The following is a 20038-nucleotide window of genomic DNA, read 5'->3' as shown; positions in this document are numbered from 1 at the left end:
CATTGTAATCAAAATTCGAATGCTTCAGTTGAACTTTCAGTCAAAGCCCTTCTATGCCCTTCTATGAAAGGTGACAATTTGGTAATGTGCAAGGTTTTTGAGATTTCGCTGCTGATGTTATCGACTTCGGAACATTCGGAGAGATTTCGTTTGAAAAAACTGAAAAAAAAATTGTTCTGCTTGGTGGATCTCACCTGGTAAAGGGGTCCCCTCTGCTTCATTTTGATCCACGCGCGCCTTTTGACTCGATTGAAATTGATGTATCATCTCCATTTGAATGCTTGCTCTAGTTTAGTTTTTGTGGCTACAGTACTGGTAGCTTGCTCAATTTCGACTTCAGTCACAAGGCACCATGAACATAGTTGTTTTTCATCATACTTCTGCAGCAGCCATGTCGGCCCGTTTAACAAGAGGGACTCCTTTAGTCCCTTAAACGTCGCATCATCTTGCAGTTACATCACGGTACATATTACTTCCTTTGAAGCGTCTGTGAAGATGTGGAGTCTCAAATTTTTACTTTGATTTCTGAAATAAAGTCGATTCTTCGACATCGTCCTTATTTCTCTCAACTCAGAGCACCAGTCAATGAATGGTTTTGGGATGCGGGCTGACAACTTTTTTGTCACATGTTTGTTCCCTTGCTGCGCAAATGCTTTTAAGTACAAACCGCGTCCTTATGGTGAAGAGTGAACATATTAGAAATGAGTCGATCGCGGCTGGGACAAAAGATATAGCAATTCTCTGAGTCATTTTTGCTGGAACTTCCTGCTTAGTTCCACGACTGACTATGAGACTGTCTGTCTACATTCTAGTTGACTACAACGATTGAGGATGATTGTGGTTTGACCTCGCAAAGTTACACATTTTTTGTTCATTTGTCTGCTTCTGTGATCTTTGACTTCTTGAATCCTTCTTCACCCGTTATCCAATTGTTCAAGTTCGCTCCATTTTTGCTGAGTGTGTTTTGAACCTTTTGGTAGACTTCAATTGTTTCTTGAGTAGTTCTGACTGACTTTAGAAATTCGTCCATGTAGAAGTCTCGCCGGTCAATTTTGACAAGCTTTTTGTCGCCTTTTCAGTAATCTTTCGCTACTTTATGGAATGAGCAATTTGCACAAGTCAGTAAGCTCCTATTGCCACCAATGTGTAGTGTATACAAGTAAACTTTTATCTTCTACTCTGGATCTTCTCGCAAATAAAATCGTATACATCGGCTCTCAACGCTTGAGACAGGAACTTGACGAAACATCGCTTCTATGTCGGCTGAAAGCGCTATTTGTTGTTTGCGGAAGTGAAAAAAATAACTCCTATTGGACTATGCAACAGATCTTTCCAGAGAGAAGTTTGTCTTTTAGGGCCACACTTTGATAATTTGCTGCTCCGCTACACAGTTTTTTTTAACTTTTTTCTGGTTCATACGGATTGATGGCGTGGCAAATACCATTGAAGCTTGTCTGTGACTTGATTCAGTTCATTTTTCTCTTTTTTGCGAACTTAACCGGCCTTGACGTCAGTGTCAATAGCTTTCTGATAACTATTTGTGTCTTTTAGGCGTCGTTATTGGGACTTAAGTTACCTCATAGCCGAGTAAAATATATTTGGCAACTTCACGTGGTCTTCTCGCCACAGAAGTCCAAAACATTTCAATGTTGAATAGAGTTGTTTGCTCCGATGTCTTTATTGTTCTCTCTTCATCTTTTGAACGGCGGGAGACATCACAAATTGAGACGTAGGATTCAATGTGTCACCGCTTATTCAATTGGCTTGCTAACTTTTCTTCTGCGATTGAGGTCGCTGTTGTTTCAAGAGAGGCTGCTTGCTTCGATGGTAGGGGACCACTCAGGGCCTATTCTATTTTCGATCTTACTGTCCAAGGTGAAATTTTGTCTTCAGACATCATGAATCCTAATGGGTTTTGAATGTCGCAACATTCCTGTCCAAAGATAACTTGACTTCATTTAGATTGTATCACTGATTCGGCAAATTCGCCAAATGTGGTTAGCGATCTTTCTTCCTTTACAGGTCTACAATCTAGTCAATCAAATTCAGTTTTTCATGAAGATAAAATTGCACTGTTATCAAAGGTCGGGACTTCTCGTGTGCTGAAACATCCATCGGCACCATTTCCGTCTTAATACATTGTGATCCTTAGATTACTGCTACGAACAAGGTCGCTTTTCGGCCTTGTAGATGCAGTGTAGATACGGTTGACTTATCTACGCGTGAAATTGGGAGTCTTGTATCACACATTGCCAGCACCCTCAGGCTGTGGTTTTCATCCACCAGTTTAATGCGCACCACATGGAGTCCTCCTTGAGTGATATTTCTAGCTACTGCTGTAGTAGCATTTGAGGCATCTGTTGTAGGTTCCTTTTTTGTCGTTTATTCAGTTTCAATTATTTAAATTACTCACACTTCCAGATGGCAAGCAGTTTATCTTTGAATGGTCTTTTGAATTTGTCAGGTTTTGTGGAAAATTCAGCGTTTGATGCGAAAGCACTTGTTTTTGTTGTTTCGCGTCTTTCAAACGTTGCGTTTTTCTTGGCTAACAAGTCTTCAGGTGTGAAAGCTGTTTTTTTTGTTCGGTCTGGAACGTAAGAAGGCTTCGGCAGATTTGGTATGTTTGATTAATAGACGTTAAAAAAATTTGCTCTTTCATAAATGAGAAATGGTCGGTATGTTTGGTGTACAACGCAGGGAACTTTCAGTACGTTGTTTGGGAAAATTGATATACAAGAGTCTCCCGGATCGAGATGTCACCGCTAAAAATTGCTTAAAGTAGATAAACAGTAAGATTTGCGCTCAATGCAATCAATGCGGTGAAAACAAAACTTTGAAGTTTTAATTGGGAGAGTCTTAGAGCGCGGATTTTTAACGTTTGCTTGGACTTAATTCTCCTATAGTTGTTTGTACTCCGCCGTAGCCGGACCCAGCCCGGATGAGAAAGGAGGAGAGAAACACCACCAGAAAATATAGGAAAACTCAAAAGTTGGTTTTTTGAATCAACTTGAGATAATTTTCCGACAGTGTTTTCTATTAGCATCATCTTTCTAACGTTAAAAACCGACGATACTGGTGCTTTCTTACGTTTGAAAACCGACGACACCGATGCTCTCTTACATTTAAAAACCGACGATACCGATGCTTTCGTACATTTAATAAACGACAATACCGAATCTCCCTTGCGATGAAAAAACGACGATACCGAGTCTTTCTTATGTTTAATACCGAACAAAAACGACGATACCGACAAAAAAAATCGTAAGGGCTTTCGTCGTTTTTGGCTAGAAAAAAACGACGATACCGACGGTTTCTTACGTTTTCTAACGAAGATTTTTCAACTAGGGTTTCATTTACCAAATGATATGATATACCCCATCACATTAGTTGCTTTGTTAACGTAAATATCGCTTAAACACACCTTAGTGGGGTGTTACACGAAATTCATATCGCAATTTGCTCTCTCTTTAACTGTTTTCATTGTTTTTGAGGGCTGCTAAGTTTTTTTGAGGGCGGCTATAAGATTTTGACGGCTGCTCAGTGCTCGCTTTTCTATTTCAAAAATTTGGTTGGTCTGATTCTCCCAATTGGTTCATTTGCCTCAAAACTGTCCAGAGAAAATTGAAATTCAACAAAACTATGACTGTAAATCCTTCAAATTTCGAAGTGCTACATTTCAAGTGAAATTCCAAAATCACATCTAATTTGAGAAATTTGTAATTGTTTTTACAATATAGCTAGAGACAATTTTGCTTTGCATAAAATGGTCGACATAAATGGGCATTTTAACTGAAAAGCAGGTATCTTCAAGTTTTTCTTATCGTCATCTTCTTGAAGATATTGATTGTTTTTCAGGATTTCAGTGGCTTGTGTGTGAGCTTGCCGTAAGTTTTTAAGCATTTAATTAATTAAGTCTTTTCCTTTCCAATTTTCCTGTTTCCAGTTTTTGCTGCTTTTTAAAAAATAAAATAATATATGAATCCTTCCAATTTAGAATCGCAGCAATTCAATTGAAGAAAATGATAATCAAATGCTATTTTTGGCAAACTTTTCGATCAGTCTAGTTAAACACATTTTTCAAGCATCAATGTAAACCGGATTTTCTAATTTACTTCCCAACTAATATTGTAAAAATCCAAATTTAATATCAACAAAAACCGGGATTGTTGTATAAGTAGGCAGTTATGAATTCGACTTATTCTTTCCATTGGAGTGAAAAATTCTTGCATCAAAGCCAGTAGTCATTCAACTAGTTACAAAACGAAAGATTCTTTAACACAGTATCTCAGGCACACTCCGACTTTCAGTTATTGCAAACGAAAATAAAAGGTCGTTTTTAAGGACCTTTTCCGCTAGCGCCCCCCAGTAAATTAGGCACCCCCCCCCCCCCAGTAAATTAGGCGCCACCCTTTGTATATATTTAAACATTATGTATGCATTTGATTTATTACGTATGCATACGAGTGATTAGGCATTTAGAAAATACTTCTAAAGCGAAGGTTTGACAATAGCATTTGTTTAGAAATGAGTCACAGCATATAATGTAAACATCGACCAAAAACTTGTTTTTACTGGATTTTGATTAATTACGAGCTAATGATGAGACCCATCCGGACCAAAATTAGCCATGATCAGATTTTGGCTCGTTAATTGTCAGACTTGAGCGCGTTTTGATTCTTTGCCTGTTTTTGACTTGTTTTTGAGCAGACATCCCAGGCGAACTCCAACGGTTATCTTGTAAGAACTTGCAAGATTCTTGCGAATAACGTTTTTCTTGCAAGAACCTTACAAGATCTTGCAAGATAACCGTCACAAAAACTTAGCAGTTTTAAAAACCTGAAGTCAGTCAGAAACGTTGATCTAACGTTTTCCGTAGCGATAAAACAACTTTTTTACTGATTGAATGTGTACATAGCGAAATAAGATTTTTTCACTGACTCCAGTCACATTGAATCAAAAAAGGCTTCAAATACCACAGAGACCAAATAAAGGCTGTACGTTTGACTTGACTATACACGTAAGGGAGAAAAGTAAGTATGATGATAAGCTGTATCGCAATACTCTGAGGCTTGTCAACCAACGTCTCCGTGAGAAACAGGTAAGCGGAGCTCTATAGATTATATAGTACTCTTCTGGTCCATTTGTTTTACATTGATCATTTTGTTTATTCGTTAAACTTTTTCTTTGAAATTCATTTGTTGACCGCTGATTGTTCTTTTGGTCTCATAATGTTAATAACCCTAAGCGCAAATATCAAAATATTCTATGGTAATCCTTTTCCGATTCAGATACCAAAATTTTTTGCATGAACGATGGAATAAATTCGCTTAATAATAGTTTGGAGACATTTGAAGTGGTGTTGAGACGGAGCAATGTTGTTGAAATGGATCCGCGTAATCGAATGCTTGAAGTTTCGCGTCGTCTGAAAGTCCTTGTTAGTATTTAATCTTCTCCAATTATAAATTTTATCTTTCAAGAAGCAAGTTTGTAGCAACTTGTCATTTCATTGTTTCAGATTGATAGGCGCGTAAAACTTCAGGCTCCATTACTTAGGAGGAAGCTAGTTTAGAAGGGTGTTAACTTGTTGTTCTATGAAGGCTCGTCTGACGACTGCGCAGCAGTTGGGAGATTTCTACCACGATCAATTCTTCCAAAGCAAGATAGGTTGAATACGCTCGCCTCTTTGCTGTTTTTCCTCCTTGCTGTTTTCTTCCCATCCCCTTTCGCCTATGGCGATGTGCTTTTCTTTTATTTGTGTGTTTCGCCCCCACCCTTCTTTCTTTCGCTCTTTTTGTTTCGTGCTTCAGCCATGCCCTTTTCTGTGCCCCCTCTCATGTGCTTGTGTTTTACTGATCTTCTTATTTGTATTTGTTTGCTTTCTTTTGCAGCACACATCCCCCCGGCCGTCTTTCTGTGACCCCTGCTGCAGCGCAAAAAACCCCTGCCTTTTCTTTGACACCTTCTGCGCATTTCGATGATATTCCTATTTATACGTGTTAACCTTAGCAGTTTTAGGGTCTCTCTTTTTTTCTTGGGAGCTTAGAGAATAGGTCTAATCCTATTCTCTAATCTTCAAAGAAGCTAAAGAGGCCCATACAGCAGATAAGGCACGTTTCCGCTGGTTCTTGCAAGACGGTTATCTTGCAAGAGTTTTATAAGATGGACGGTTATCTTGCAAGACCTTCGCAAATTGGACGGTTATCTTGCAAGATCTTACAAGAATCTTGCAAGATCTTGCAAGATCTTGCAAGATGATACGTAATCTTGCAAGATTCTTGCAAGAATCTTGCAAGATCTTGCAAGGTAACCGTCCGGTTATGACTGGGGAAATTCATTCATGATAAATTTTAGCTTTTTTATCAGTGTTCATCATCACGTATTTGTGTTGAAAATTTCAAAATTTCATCTCTTTGCGTTCTCGTTTATAAGGTTTCAGCTTCTTTTCAATATTTTTGCTCGTTTTGTACTCCATCCAGACCAGAGTCCAGCCGTGATCAGACCCATCCAGACAGTAATCGAACATGATCAGACTTTAGAAAAGGAAACAACATCGATATTAGAGCTGATTTCACACCTCCAGATTAGGTTTTGGCGGGTAGTTTGGCCATTTTTTAAAATTTGACAGTATTTAAACAGTGGAGTAATTGTGGGCCTGACCAGTGGAAACCCCGAGTCGGAATCGGATGTTAATTTGGCAAGATCTTGCAAGATTAACATCGTCTTGCAAGATCATGCAAGATCTTGCAAGATTAACTTCCGGTCTCGACCAGGGAACATCTTTGCTCTTCGAGGCTGCATGGATTGGGGTAAACTTTCTATGCCAATTGAGATCTTTTCCGTTTGTGCCCCCATACGTGTCGCTGCCACCACGTGTCAATTCATAGTAAATCAGAGTCTATTAGGTTCCCCCCCCCCCCCCCCCCCCAGCTTAGTGGGTATATAACTTTTGCGCCCCAGGCCCACGTTTTTATTGTAAATTTTTTACAATGTAACATGCTGTATAACAACACATAAGTTATAACTGGTGGCATAAAAACATTTTGGGGGGGGGGGGGCAGAATAATTCGTTATGTAAAAATATGGCACGTACGTCGGGGGGGGGGGGGGATGGGGGAATTATGCGCCCACAAAGCAGAGGGGACAAACGGAAAAGATCCGCTAACGTTTCTAAGAGGGGAGGTATAATGGGAGACTGATTTCATAATTACCACACATTTTGTAATGATCCATTAGGATTCTAGAAGGAGGTTTGTTTGTTTGTTTGAACTCCACGTGCAATATAGGCAGGATCGACACCATTACAAGTAAAAAGAATATGGATGATATTTACCAGAGACGGAAAAGTGGAAACAGCGTGAAATTTGCGGCTGACTTTACTGCCACAGGGGCCACTAATGATGAGCAGCCATCGGGTCCAGGGGGCACAGCTGGAGCCATGAGAGGTGTAGTTTAAGATTCAGGGACTTTCATAATCTTTAGCCCACGTTAACAATACCAAAATATAAGAGTATTTCCCCATTAGAGACCCCCCCCCACGAAAATATACCCCATTATGCTTTGCTTACCATGATGGGTGCTATATATTTGAGGAGCATTAAGCAGGGGGGTTAAAAAATCCACCCCCTCTAACAGTCTCACTTTGTGAAAATGCCACGATACCGAAGTAAGAAACGGGGCTTTTGATCTTTTTTTGCTTTCATCGGTTTTGTTTGTAAGAAATCGGTCGACTAAAACCATTTTCTGTTGTTTTCATTGTTCTTGACAATCTTATCAGTAAGAACAGCTTTTAGGCTTGCGCGTCGTTGCATATAATTAACAACTCATAACGAAAAGAGAGTTTTTATATGTGTTTTTTATATATATATATATATATATATATATATATATATATATGTTTTCTGGATTGAATTTCCGAAATTCTTTACCATGCTCTGGCTCTAGTCGGAGATCATGGTTGTCTCATATGGAGCGATTTCAGAGGTCTTGAACTAGTTGAAATCCTGATCAGTGTTAGTTACCAACGCATCAAACTCTGGAGCATGCTAGCATATAAATCTGGTCAAAAGATGCGTGACGCGCGCAAAAATTTTGTGATCTCTCCTGTTTTGCCCCCCCCCCCCCTCCCAAGCTTAGTGGGCTTATATCTTTTACGCCCCCAGGCGCATGTGCTATTTTTTGTACATATTAAAATGCTATATAACAACATATAATTTGTGACTGGATGGCGTAATGGATCTTATAATGGATCTTTTCCGTTTGCGCAACCCCCCCCCCCCAGCTTAGTGGGCGCATTTTATTTGCACCCCCCGACGCACGTGACATATTTTTACATAGTGATTTACCATGTAATGGCACGTGCTCTGTACCTGAGGGTCGCATAACGTACTGGGGGGGGCACAAACGGAAAGGATCCGGCGTAATAAACACGGGGGGGGGGGGGCGGGCAAAACAGAATAGGTCCAAATTTTGGATCTATTATGTCACCGCTCGCAGGCTCGCGTAATACTTTTTTATATAAAAACGTGCTTACACACCCCATTTGTAACTGGGAGCATAAAAACAAGTCGGGGGTTGTAACTGCGGGTTAAAAAAGAATAGATTCAAAATTTTTCTCCCAACTTCACAATTTGTTTTTATCCCAAGTTGATTTTATTAGACTTCCGGATCTTTTCCTTTTGTGCCCCCCCGTCCCAGCTTAGTTTACACCTGTTTTTCAGAGTATAGACTCCAGGGTAAAAATACCATAATGGGGGTGCATAATTTCGTCGGGGCAATAATTTCGTGGGGGCTATATTGGGAAAAGATCTATTCTGTTTCGGACCCTCGGCTGAGTGGGCATATGCTTTTTTTGCATAATAATGTGTTACATAACTCCTCATTATTAGAAATTGGGGAAATAAAAAACACTGGGGGCATAAAAGCAACTGGGGAGAGGGAGTAGCAAAATAGAGATCTATTCTGCCCACCCCCCCAGCTTAGTGGGAATATATGTTTTATGACCTCCAGGCGCACGTGCATTATTTGGATCTATTCTGTTTCACCCCACCCCCAACACCCCCCCCCCCCCCGTATTTTTGGATCTTTCCCATAATAGCCGCCCCAAGAAAATATAGCCCCCCCACTATTATGGTATATTTACCATGAGTGGGGGGGGGGGGGGGCTATAGGTTATCTGACCACTAAGCTGGGGGGGCTATAATGGGAAAGACCCGTATTTTTACCCCCCCCCCCCCAGTTACAAATTATGTGTTGTTATATAGCACGTTACTAAAAAATAGCACGCGCGCCTGGGGGGCGTAAAAAATATAAGCTCACTAAGCTGGCGGGCCAAAACAGAATAGATCCCATTGTTTTAACATAGTAACGTGCTATACAACAACATAAAATTTGTGACTGGATGGCGTAATGGATCTTGTAATGGATCTTTTCCGTTTGCGCAACCCCCCCCCCCAGCTTAGTGGGCGCATTTTATTTGCACCCCCAGACGCACTGCCATATTTTTACATAATGATTTACCATGTAATGGCACGTGCTCTGTACCTGGGGGTCGCATAACGTACTGGGGGGCACAATCGGAAAGGATCGGGCGTAATAAACACGGGGTGGGGCAAAACAGAATAGGTCCAAATTTTGGATCTATTATGTCACCGCTCGCAGGCGCGCGTAATACTTTTTTATATAGAAACGTGCTTATACACCCCATTTGTAACTGGGAGCATAAAAACAAGTCGGGGTCGATCTGGGGGTTGTAACTTCGGGTTAAAAAAGAATAGATCCAAAATTTTTCTCCCAACTTCACAATTTGTTTTTATCCCAAGTTGATTTTATTAGACTTCCGGATCTTTTCCGTTTGTGCCCCCCCGTTCCAGCTTAGTTTACACCTGTTTTTCATAGTATAGACTCCAGGGTTAATATACCATAATGGGGGTGCATAATTTCGTCGGGGCAATAATTTCGTGGGGGCTATATTGGGAAAAGATCTATTCTGTTTCGGACCCTCGGCTAAGTGGGCACATAACTTTTACGCCCCTAGCCGCACGTGCTATTTTTGCATAATAATGTGGTACATAACTCCTCATTATTAGAAATTGGGGAAATAAAAAACACTGGGGGCATATAAGCCACTGGGGAGAGGGAGAGGGAGAGATAGAGATCTATTCTGCCCCCCCCAGCTTAGTGGGAATATATTTTTTATGACCTCCAGGCGCACGTGCTTTATTTGGATCTATTCTGTTTCGCCCCACCCCCAACCCCCCCAGTGTTTTTGGATCTTTCCCATTATAGCCGCCCCATGAAAATTTAGCCCCCCCCTATTTTGGTATATTTACCATGAGGGGGGGGGGGGCTATAGGTTATCTGACCACTAAGCTGGGGGGGGGCTATAATGGGAAAGACCCGTATTTTTACCCCCCCCCCCCCCAGTTACAAATTATGGGTTGTTATATAGCACGTTACTAAAAAATAGCACGCGCGCCTGGAGGGCGTAAAAAATATAAGCTCACTAAGCTGGGGGGCCAAAACAGAATAGATCCCATTATTTTAACATAGTAACGTGCTATATAACAAACACATAATTTGTAACCGGGGGTCATAAGAAGCACTTGGGGGGGGGGGCAGAATAGATCCCAAACTAGATATTTCGCAAAGCGAACCCCATTTTTCAATATTTTAGGAAGCATAATAGGGGGAGCTGGACGGGGAGGAGGGATAGGAGGAGTGCACAGTCGAAGGATGTCAGCACCAGGTCATTTATCAGGAGTGGCAAATAACAGGAAATCTACACTTCAAACTGTTCCAGAAAGGTCAGGGCGTACAGTTGTTTAAACATTTGTTCTATTCTGTTTCGGCCCCCAGTGTTTTTCATAACCCACACTTACTAACTTTTATACAGAATTATAGGATCTTTTCCGTTTGTGCCCCCCTCCAGCTTAGTTGGCGCATATTATTTGCACACCCCAGACGCTCGTGCCATATTTTAACATAATGATTTATAATGTAATGGCACGTACTCTGTAACGGGGGGGGATAACGCACTGGGGGCACAATCGGAAAAGATCCGAAATCTACTATGTAAAAAAATTGCAGGTTCCACGGGGGCGTAAAAGTTACAGACACACTAAGCTGGGGGACAAAATACATCCAAAACATATGTTGTATTAGTTATGTTGGATCCTCTCCGTTTGTGTCCCATCTTAGGTGATGAAATTCATTCGCAATCTCCCAGGGGCACCTGCCATTTTTTAGATCTTTTCCGTTTTCTGTGAGGACCTCTCTATTATGGATATAACGGTTGCTCTCCCAATTACCACAACCAAGCTTTACACCGCATAGTTTGTTTTAGCGATTCCAAATCTGTTCCCATATGTCTTTTTGCAGTTCGCTTTTGTATTTGTCTATCCGCATTTATTTTATCTTTGCATTATTAAATATGTTTAAAGAATTTGCTAAGCTCATTTTTTGCGATATCAAGTCGGACTGTATTTGTTAAAGACCAAACGGGATCTGTTATCTATATCAGTTCAATCTGAGAGGGAACAAAGAGAAGGCAAAGATATTTGACAAAGGACTGCTTGTGCAAAAAACGTGCTAAATTAAACTTAAGTTGAGTACTGCTCTTTGTACTCATGAGTTGAATTAGACGCTGAAAAATTAACAGCTGAATTTTTGGTCAAGATTTAAGAATATAGAAAACATCGTAACAAATAAAATACTGCATAAGAAAAATTTTCAATATGAAACACAGTAGCAATCTACTGCCTAATTTAGTTTGATTTTGAATGGTTTTGATGAGTTATAGGAATATAGGCATATTCTGCTGATGTTGTTGTTGAATACTCAATTTGTTGCTGTTTTAATTCCGTTTTCATCCATTTTTTGTCATGTGACTGGACATAAAATTATAACTACAACTGTGGCAATTATTATTACTTAAACGATTGCTATCGCAAGAGAAAGCAAAATAAACAAAATGTTTTTCCCCTAAGTTTCTCCAGGTGATATAATTTTTTTTCCACGAAAACTCAGTTCCAAACTCACCAGTCATTTAGGATTCATGAAAACAACCTCACCAATTGGTATTACCGGAGTGAGCTTCACCAAAGGCCTCTTGTAGTCATTGCTTATCTAAATCTTCGGTGAGAACAGTCTGTTTCTTCTGCGACTCGATCAAATCAACGTTAACAAATCCCTCTTTTCCGATATCTGTTCCATTAGGATTTTCAATTTTGTGTAATAATCAATATTGGCAGATAATGTTTTTCTGAGTCTGTTCACATGAGATTTGAGTTTGTCACGTAACTTTGCGAGGATTAACAAGTCTGCTGTGCATAGTGAAAATTTTTTGCCACCATACAGAAAGTGACTTGAGCTTTTGACCTCCAAACTTTTTGCACAAAAACTGACTGATGTCAATAATAATGCATTCAACGACTGCTCAACAAGACAGATTGTGGTTGAATGAACTATAGCAACTTCTGACAATTGCATCTACACTCCTTCGAAATTAATCGCATCGGGTGGATTGAACTTCCATCTGACCCCTTGTGTCACTATCTGTCCTCGATTCTTTCCTTGTTTTATAGCGCAACTTTTTCATTGAACTCGATTCACTTCAACGAATTTTGTCCCGTTGTCACCAAAAAATTTCATCGAACTAACTGGTCGAGTCTTGAACCACAAATTTGTGTTCAGACAACTGTCTGTATCTTTACATAGACTGCTTCTACTTTTAGCCATATGAAGAGACCACTAAATCGTTATTTTCTCTGGGCCCAACTTTTTCTTGAAATGGTTGAAAAATGTGTATTCTATTTATGAAAAACTGCTGTAGCGGCAAACCCACTGGGGACATTGGTGAAACGGCCCTGCTTCCTTGACACGTGACATTTTAGTTCTTCTCTCGTCGCAAAATTGCTATTGAAGTGGTTACGCGAAAAAAGGATAACTTGATTTTGACGTTTCCAAAGTTTCCGACGTTACCAAAAATGGATGCTTAGCTTTGAAGTCCAACCGATTTTTTCTACTCTGCGCCCGGTGAAATATCTTGATGTTTTAGGTTTTGATCACCTTGGAATCTCTGCTCAAAGGCATTTTGATCCCCTTTGCTCAAAAATCTCGCTTGTAAAACAACAAATAATTTTTCTTCTATTGTAAGGTCGGGGGTTCATCGATTACATATCCTAATTCCACGGGGATGGCGAAGGGCTCATATTTTGTACTCCAACGGTCTCCTGGTTGTAGCTCCTGTGTTTTTTTAGCGGAATTTTTTCTGTCTCGTTTCCTGTACGCCATCTATATAAAGCGTAGTATCGGTGCTCTGGGATTGCAGTCTAAAAATTGATTTATGAGCAATGGTGTTTGAACAATATCGAGGAAGGCATAAGTTTTAAATCTGTTGAAATCGCTTTGAAGTTTTACAAAAACTGTCTCAAGGAAGCTCGTAACTTCATTAGTTTAATTAATTGTCTCTCCGCTTACGTTGACCATGTGATTTGCCTCGCTTCTCCGTTTTTTTTTGGTTGCAGCAATCAGTTTTGTGTTTTTGGTTAATCCATTTTTACCTGAACCGTTGCCGCTGCAAACACTGGTTTTATGTAGATTTTTCAGACATCCATAACATATATATTGCTCCTTCCTTTCTACATAGCGACCAGAAACAGTCATGTTATTGATCAAGGGGCAGTTAAAATTACAAACACCAAAAAACATCACACATTGTTGTTAGTCTTCCCAATCACTTTTCAAGAAAAAGCAGAATAGGTCTATTTTTCTGGCATCATCTTCGTATGATAACATTTTCTTTTAGAGAATTCCGGTCTCTTTTTCAATCACGAAGCAAATTTAACTATTTGATTGCATACTGCCGTCATAGGTGCATAGCATCGAAACTTTGAAGAAAAGATTTCTCAATACTGAACTAATATTTAAAACCTTTGCTTCGTGAGTTTTCACTGGCGGTTTTTTTTGCGCATGGTATTTGGTCGGTTGTCAAAAATCAAATTTAGGCAGCCGAGTTTCCATTTTGGTAATGACCAAGGTTGTTTGCAACTGAACCACGATTAACCTATTCCAGATATAGCTGAATTTGCTCTACGAGTTCATAGCCTTTTCAAGTGGCCCATTTTCCTTGAGTCAAGAATTATGCATCGCTTCATGACGAAATTAAACATGTTTGCACTCTGTCCTTTGCAGAGATTTGGCAAGGAATTAGTGTAGATGATACATGGGTAGTTGATAGCTGCCACGGAATTTGTCGTGCACATATACTTTTTTACCATGGGATAAACTGTAGTGCTCTTTACTTAATCACCGAGGTTTGTGTGACAACCCGTCACTAAATACTGCCCATCGTTATGCGTTTCCTGATCTTTTTTACAATAGTCGATATAATGATTGTTGGTGTTTTCAGGTCCGCCTGATCGGTTAAAATAGGAGGATACGACTCTGTTCCTTGCTTCGTTTTCATTTGATTGATACTCTATCTCGCATACTCGGTGCAGCTTCATCAGCTGATTCTGAGTCCTTTGAGCGCAGAATTTATTTTAGTTTCCTAGAATTGTTGTACAGTTCTTTTTAAAATGTCACAGCACAAGTGCCAGTCCCTTTTTGCAATTTCAAACTCCACTTCATTCGAATGAAAGTTGGGCAAAAAAAATTGACCCCAAAACATTTTTATGGCTCCCAATTTCTCTCAGCTTTTTTGGCTACCTGCGTATCGTTGTAGTTATCATTCCCATTGACAGCCACAGATCTAATTTATGTTGGATTTGAATTCTTCTGCAAAATTGTTCTGAAGAAGTACTGGAATATGCTTATTTGACAAACTGCGTGTATTTTGTCCGCGTGTTTCTTGTTAGCAGACGATGTTTAATTTCAATGATGGACAGAATCAATGCTTTCAGTTTTTCGAACAGTTGTAGGAGGCGGTTGTTAATCTGTTTTACCTGCCGATGAATCATTTTGTGTTTGCGGAGCCAATCAGTGTTTTAAGTTAAATCATACTTCTCTCGAGTTTTTAATCATAGTTGCTCTGAGCAGGTCTTAGTCTGTCGTTCTGAGTACGCCGTAACTCCGTGATGGAATAAATTTGTTTTGTTATTTACAGAGCAACTAATTTTTTTTCACAGGAGACAAACCCTTGTACAAGGAAGTTTAAATCTGATAAATCCCAACATAAGCACTGGTTAACAACCTTAACTTTGCTTTGTTTTTTGTCCCATCTTGCCATCTTCAATAAATTGGACAGAAAGTTGTATTGCGACGACGAGTTCGTAAGATACGTGCCAAACACACATTTTTTAAAGATTGTTTCAGTTCTTTTTAAGTTGGGTTTTGCTTTTTGTAATCACGAATTGAAATACCAGACATTGGAACACTAACAGTTGATTTGCAACTCAACTACTTGGTAAATAGAGGACACAGTAACCAATATTTTACTTGCTCAAGAGTAGTGTTCAATGCAAGACACAGAAACGGTTTACTGCTCAAAATGGTTTATTTTTCAAGTATTTTTGCTGAGTTATAGGAATAAGGCTGTTGTATGCTGTTACTTTTGAGTGGTTGCTTTACTGTTATATTCCCGTTTCTACTTTTTCACGTGATTATAACTATAATTGTAACTATAGCTATAACTATAACTATGGCTATGACTATGACTATTACTTTGACGTAAATAGATGCTATGGCACGAGATAGTGGATAAAAATGAACAACAAAGCCATAGTGTATTCTTCTTGTCTGTTGCTGATATAGTTTTTCCTGCTACGCAAGCTCAGCTCCAAAAATTGATAGCTAAATGAAATCCATGTTGAGGGCCTTGTTGATCTTTCTTTTAGTTTTTCCAAGGCAATTCTTAGACTCAATTTTGGATCAATAGAACTAGATTCTTGTTAGGCCAGCTTTTACAACCATTCCCTTCGCTTGGTTTTTTTTCCTGTTAGTATATCCTTGCTTCGGGTTCAATGTTAGCCTATTCAACAATAAAATTTTCCCAGCAAAGAATTCTAGAGGGGAGTTGGAGGCTTGAAGATCTGCATTAATTATGAAATTTGTGATGCAACATATTTCTCGGTCCCAACCGTAGCGAGCAGCTTGTTTGAAGCCGTTGACTTATTGCAAAATACGGAGTCATTTAACTAGTCAAATCGGGACGTTTATCTGTTGAGATCTTGCAAGACACTTGCAAGAGTCTTGTATGGTTATGCATCATCTTGTAAGGGCTCTTACAAGACTCTTACTAGATAACTGTAAATCTTGCAAAAATTGTTAGCAGATAACCGTAAACTTTGTAGGACTCTTGACAGGTATCCATCGATCCAGAACACAAAATGTAAAGAAGTCAAGTTCGTCAATGGAGATCCAAGTAGAGAACTATTGAAAATTGTACAAATCATAAGTTTCTATCAAATTAATTATTTCAATTTCTGACCAAATGTTTTGAGTTGTTTATCTGCTAAGATTCTTGAAGAATCTTATCAGATAACCGTTGTAAACTTGTCTTTTTGCAGATAACCGTTATTTACAAGCATCTTGCAAGATCTCAGTAGATAAGCGTCCCAGTTCGTCTAGGGTTATGAAATGATACACTGGTATAACGGCTACTGCTCAATTTGGTAAACACACCTGTTTATTTGCTGTTCCAAGCCCTGCATGTTTCACAGAGAATCTGATCTTGCAAAAAGATTAAATTTTTGGATTCGTTTTAACTATTGAAAAAACTTGTCTTTGTCTCCTTACCGGTACTTCGAAGCTCTTTTAAGCACAGCTCTCAACTCAAAATTGTCTAGGCCTGTTTTAGGAAGACTTTTAACCGCCGTTTGGTCTTGGGAACGTGTGCTACTATAAAAGGCGTAATCTTGCATCCACGATGGCAAAACGGTTTTGTTCACTTTTTGTTTGGATTCGTTTTATGAACTTGACCATTGACAAACTGAGGATTGATTTTTGTGAAAAAAAGGGGGCGGTTGATAGATGGAAAAGTGTCTAATGTCAGCATCATCTATTTTTGAAACCAATGCTTGTATATGCATGTTAGTCTCCTCAACACCTGTGACAAGTCCACTAGAAAGCGGTCTATTAAACACGATGTCCAGATATTCTCTTAAATCTCCCTTTATATGGTTTGGGTTTGCTTGTCTGATGACACCCATAGAGCGTACATTTAACACTACCTGATGCTTTTAAGTAGCATGATGTACTTAACAAAGCAATTATTAACTTGTTTTCTAACCTCTCAATTATTTTTATTCCAACGAAGGTTTTCTGAAAAATTCTATTGACGTAATGTTCAGTATAGCACCGTAATACAATGTCTGCTATTATGAACTTTTTATATTTTTTTTCGATGCAACTATACTTTAGCGACACCAGACATGTCTGTAGTTTGCTGTACATATCTGGATAGTCATCCGTTTAATTCTCTGCTCTTGTTAAGCCTGTAATTTATTTTTATCTCAGTTTTATCTCCATCTTTGAAGACTAAAATTATTTTCGCCAAATTCAAGCATTCATCATAGCACCCTAATTCTAAATATTTGTTTAAATTTTTTCATAGTAAAGGAGATATCGAGGAGGCAAGACATTTCGAGAAAAAGTTGGTAAGAAAAAAAAGTATCAACGCTGTTTTTGTTTTTTTTTAGTTGACGAAGAATTTTGTTGGTATTGTTTTAAACAGAAAGATTTTTTTTGTTGAGAAACATTGTCGTACAGATTTTTTTGCTTGAGCTTATTGTTAACCCATTGTTCTCAAATTTAGTCGCCAGCTTTTAGACTATTTTTGAAAAAAAAAACGTTAAAGTTTCCCAAGTTTGCCTCAGAAATACACAATTGCGTTGCTTTTAACTCAACTGACAGCTTTCTACCAAACTCAAAAATATTCTATTACTGCTGCTGACTTTTTTATATAAATTTCTATTTTGATGAAAAATGTCTCAATTTTGTACCTTTTGACTGTTTGATTTTGATTGCTCATCGTATTTTTTTTGAGGAACAATTGTCTTAAAGGACTTATCTTGGAAGTAGCGAAGGACTTATCTTTTTTAGGACAACTGAACTTTTTTCTTTCATTGACAAAAGTCTTTTTTTAGGCACCACTTGATCTATATCCCTATTTAACAACTCCTGTAACACTTCTAGAAGAAAATTGCTTAAGCTGTCTGCTAAATTTTTTTCATAGAAGGAATCAACTTTTGTCCTTAACTTTTATTAATGACTCTCGGGTTATTTAGCTCTGACCATATTCATTAACTGACGTACTTTTTGCCTATGTCCTTTGGTTTTTGTCCGGTATCTGCAATTCATTGCAAAAGTGTTTCAATGCACTAGTTAACTCACAGCATTTTTGACATTGTGTGGGTAACGGAAATTTTTGAAGTACAAGCAATATTTGTTGCATTTGTCTTCCAAGTGGCTGTATATAGTCCAGCCAGTGTTAGTCCAATTGCATGCAGTATAGATGTTAGTTGCTTTAATTAATTTCTTTTAATTAATTCCTTTCGCTGCTTGTTAATTCTTTTATTATAAAACTTTACATTGAAATGACCAGAGAGTATATGTTTCAAATCTGGTTTCACAACAATTCGTCTGTAAAGTTTCCAATGTATGAAAGGTATTTTCATTAGAGCAACTCTTTGGGATCTAATTGCAGCTTATAACGGCTGAGAAATATTCATGATTGATAAATATAGAGATAGCGTGGACAGAGTCTTTCTCCATTTTTCTCAAGCACTTTCACTTGATTACTACAACTTATTTACTTAAATACCAAAACTGCCGCTTCTTTTCTTGCTCTCAGCGCTTATGATGGTATTTTTTGGAAGGTCAAACAAGTCTTTTTTATCAGTTTTATTTAACTATGTTTCCGTTATGTAAAAAACTAATTTGTGTTGTTCTTCGCATACCTTAATCCTGATTTCATTATAGTTTTTTGAGATCTAATTTCTTGCAGTAAAACAGTATTTAATTCAGATGTTCATTGCCACTGCTCTTCAATTTTTTTATACTAGTTTTTAGTCCTCGTAAATTGATAAAACACAATAAGAAGCTAATTGATAAAAAAAATTGTCATTAGATTGTGAAAATAAGATTAATAACATAGCGAAAAACGATTGAGAATAAAAGTTAAGCAGAGCCATAGGTTACAGCTGAACTTTTTTCTAAATAGTTTTTTGCAGTATTTTTTTTCTTTTTAAAACATTTATATTTATTTTTTTATCATTTTGCTTCTTAATGTGCGAGGACTAAAAATACTAGTATAAAAATTGGAGAGAAATGGCTGCGGCCGCGCTTTGATAAAATTTCTTTGGAAACCAGCTGTGGAGGAGAGTTGGATAACTAAAAAATTCGGTACCGGTAGACGCTTGTATCGAAATGCGGCAAACCACATGAAGTTTTTGCAGGAGGCAGTCGTTCAACCCGGGAGGCACCATCACCAGTGCCTACAAGAGAAAGAGTGTGTTAACAGCAGTGGCAGAGGACAAAGAGACAAATCCCTCCAATTTCAGGGAGAACAGAAAGAGTCTGCTGAAATACAACAGACCTTCAATCTCCAGGGAACCATCCAAACCATTCGAGTACAGACCAAGACAAGTCCGAATAGGCGATGACACCCAGGCATTTGCAGCCAGAAGGTTTGTTTGGTCTTGCCCCTTCTCATCCCTACACAAAAAACCCCACAAACTTTTCCCACCAAAAACGTACTTTTAATAACTTCACGACATCAAAATCAATTATTGTGTGATCGAATTCTTTTAAGATGAAAGCCTTGGTGAGTGGTTTAAACTCTGTTTCATTCAGAGCATCAATAGCATTCATTGCATCAGTTCAATTGAAATTTGGGAATTCGAGTCAGATGACATTGAAGGATTTTCTTGGTTCATACTCTTTAATTAATATATTGCGCTAACTTGTGGACTTTGGCCAATAAATACCCCACGAATTAAAGAGGGAAATGGAACATATGACCGAACAACGGAAAATTTTTCTTAAAATTGACTTAGAACAAGTAACGTTTGGCGAAAGGGATGCTAATGATTTGTAATGT

The 20038-nt window shown here is 38.6% G+C and overlaps 1 protein-coding gene across 1 annotated transcript in view; it reads left to right on the top strand.

Moving 5' to 3' along the window:
• LOC142341319 (uncharacterized) overlaps positions 1-20038 on the top strand; it is a 151685-nt gene that overhangs the window by 87105 nt on the left and 44542 nt on the right. The window contains exons 2-4 of the mRNA XM_075392244.1: positions 7284-7442; positions 10673-10802; positions 19395-19625. Coding sequence (XP_075248359.1) covers positions 7316-7442; positions 10673-10802; positions 19395-19625 — 488 coding nt within the window. The 5' untranslated portion in view covers positions 7284-7315. The remainder of the gene's footprint in view (positions 1-7283; positions 7443-10672; positions 10803-19394; positions 19626-20038) is intronic.

The sequence above is a fragment of the Convolutriloba macropyga genome, chromosome 6 (assembly GCF_964194025.1).
Source record: "Convolutriloba macropyga chromosome 6, txConMacr16.3, whole genome shotgun sequence".
NCBI classification, from domain to species: Eukaryota; Metazoa; Xenacoelomorpha; order Acoela; family Convolutidae; genus Convolutriloba; species Convolutriloba macropyga.
Note: the sequence above shows the minus strand (reverse complement) of the source record. Positions and strands in the feature narration are given on the sequence as shown.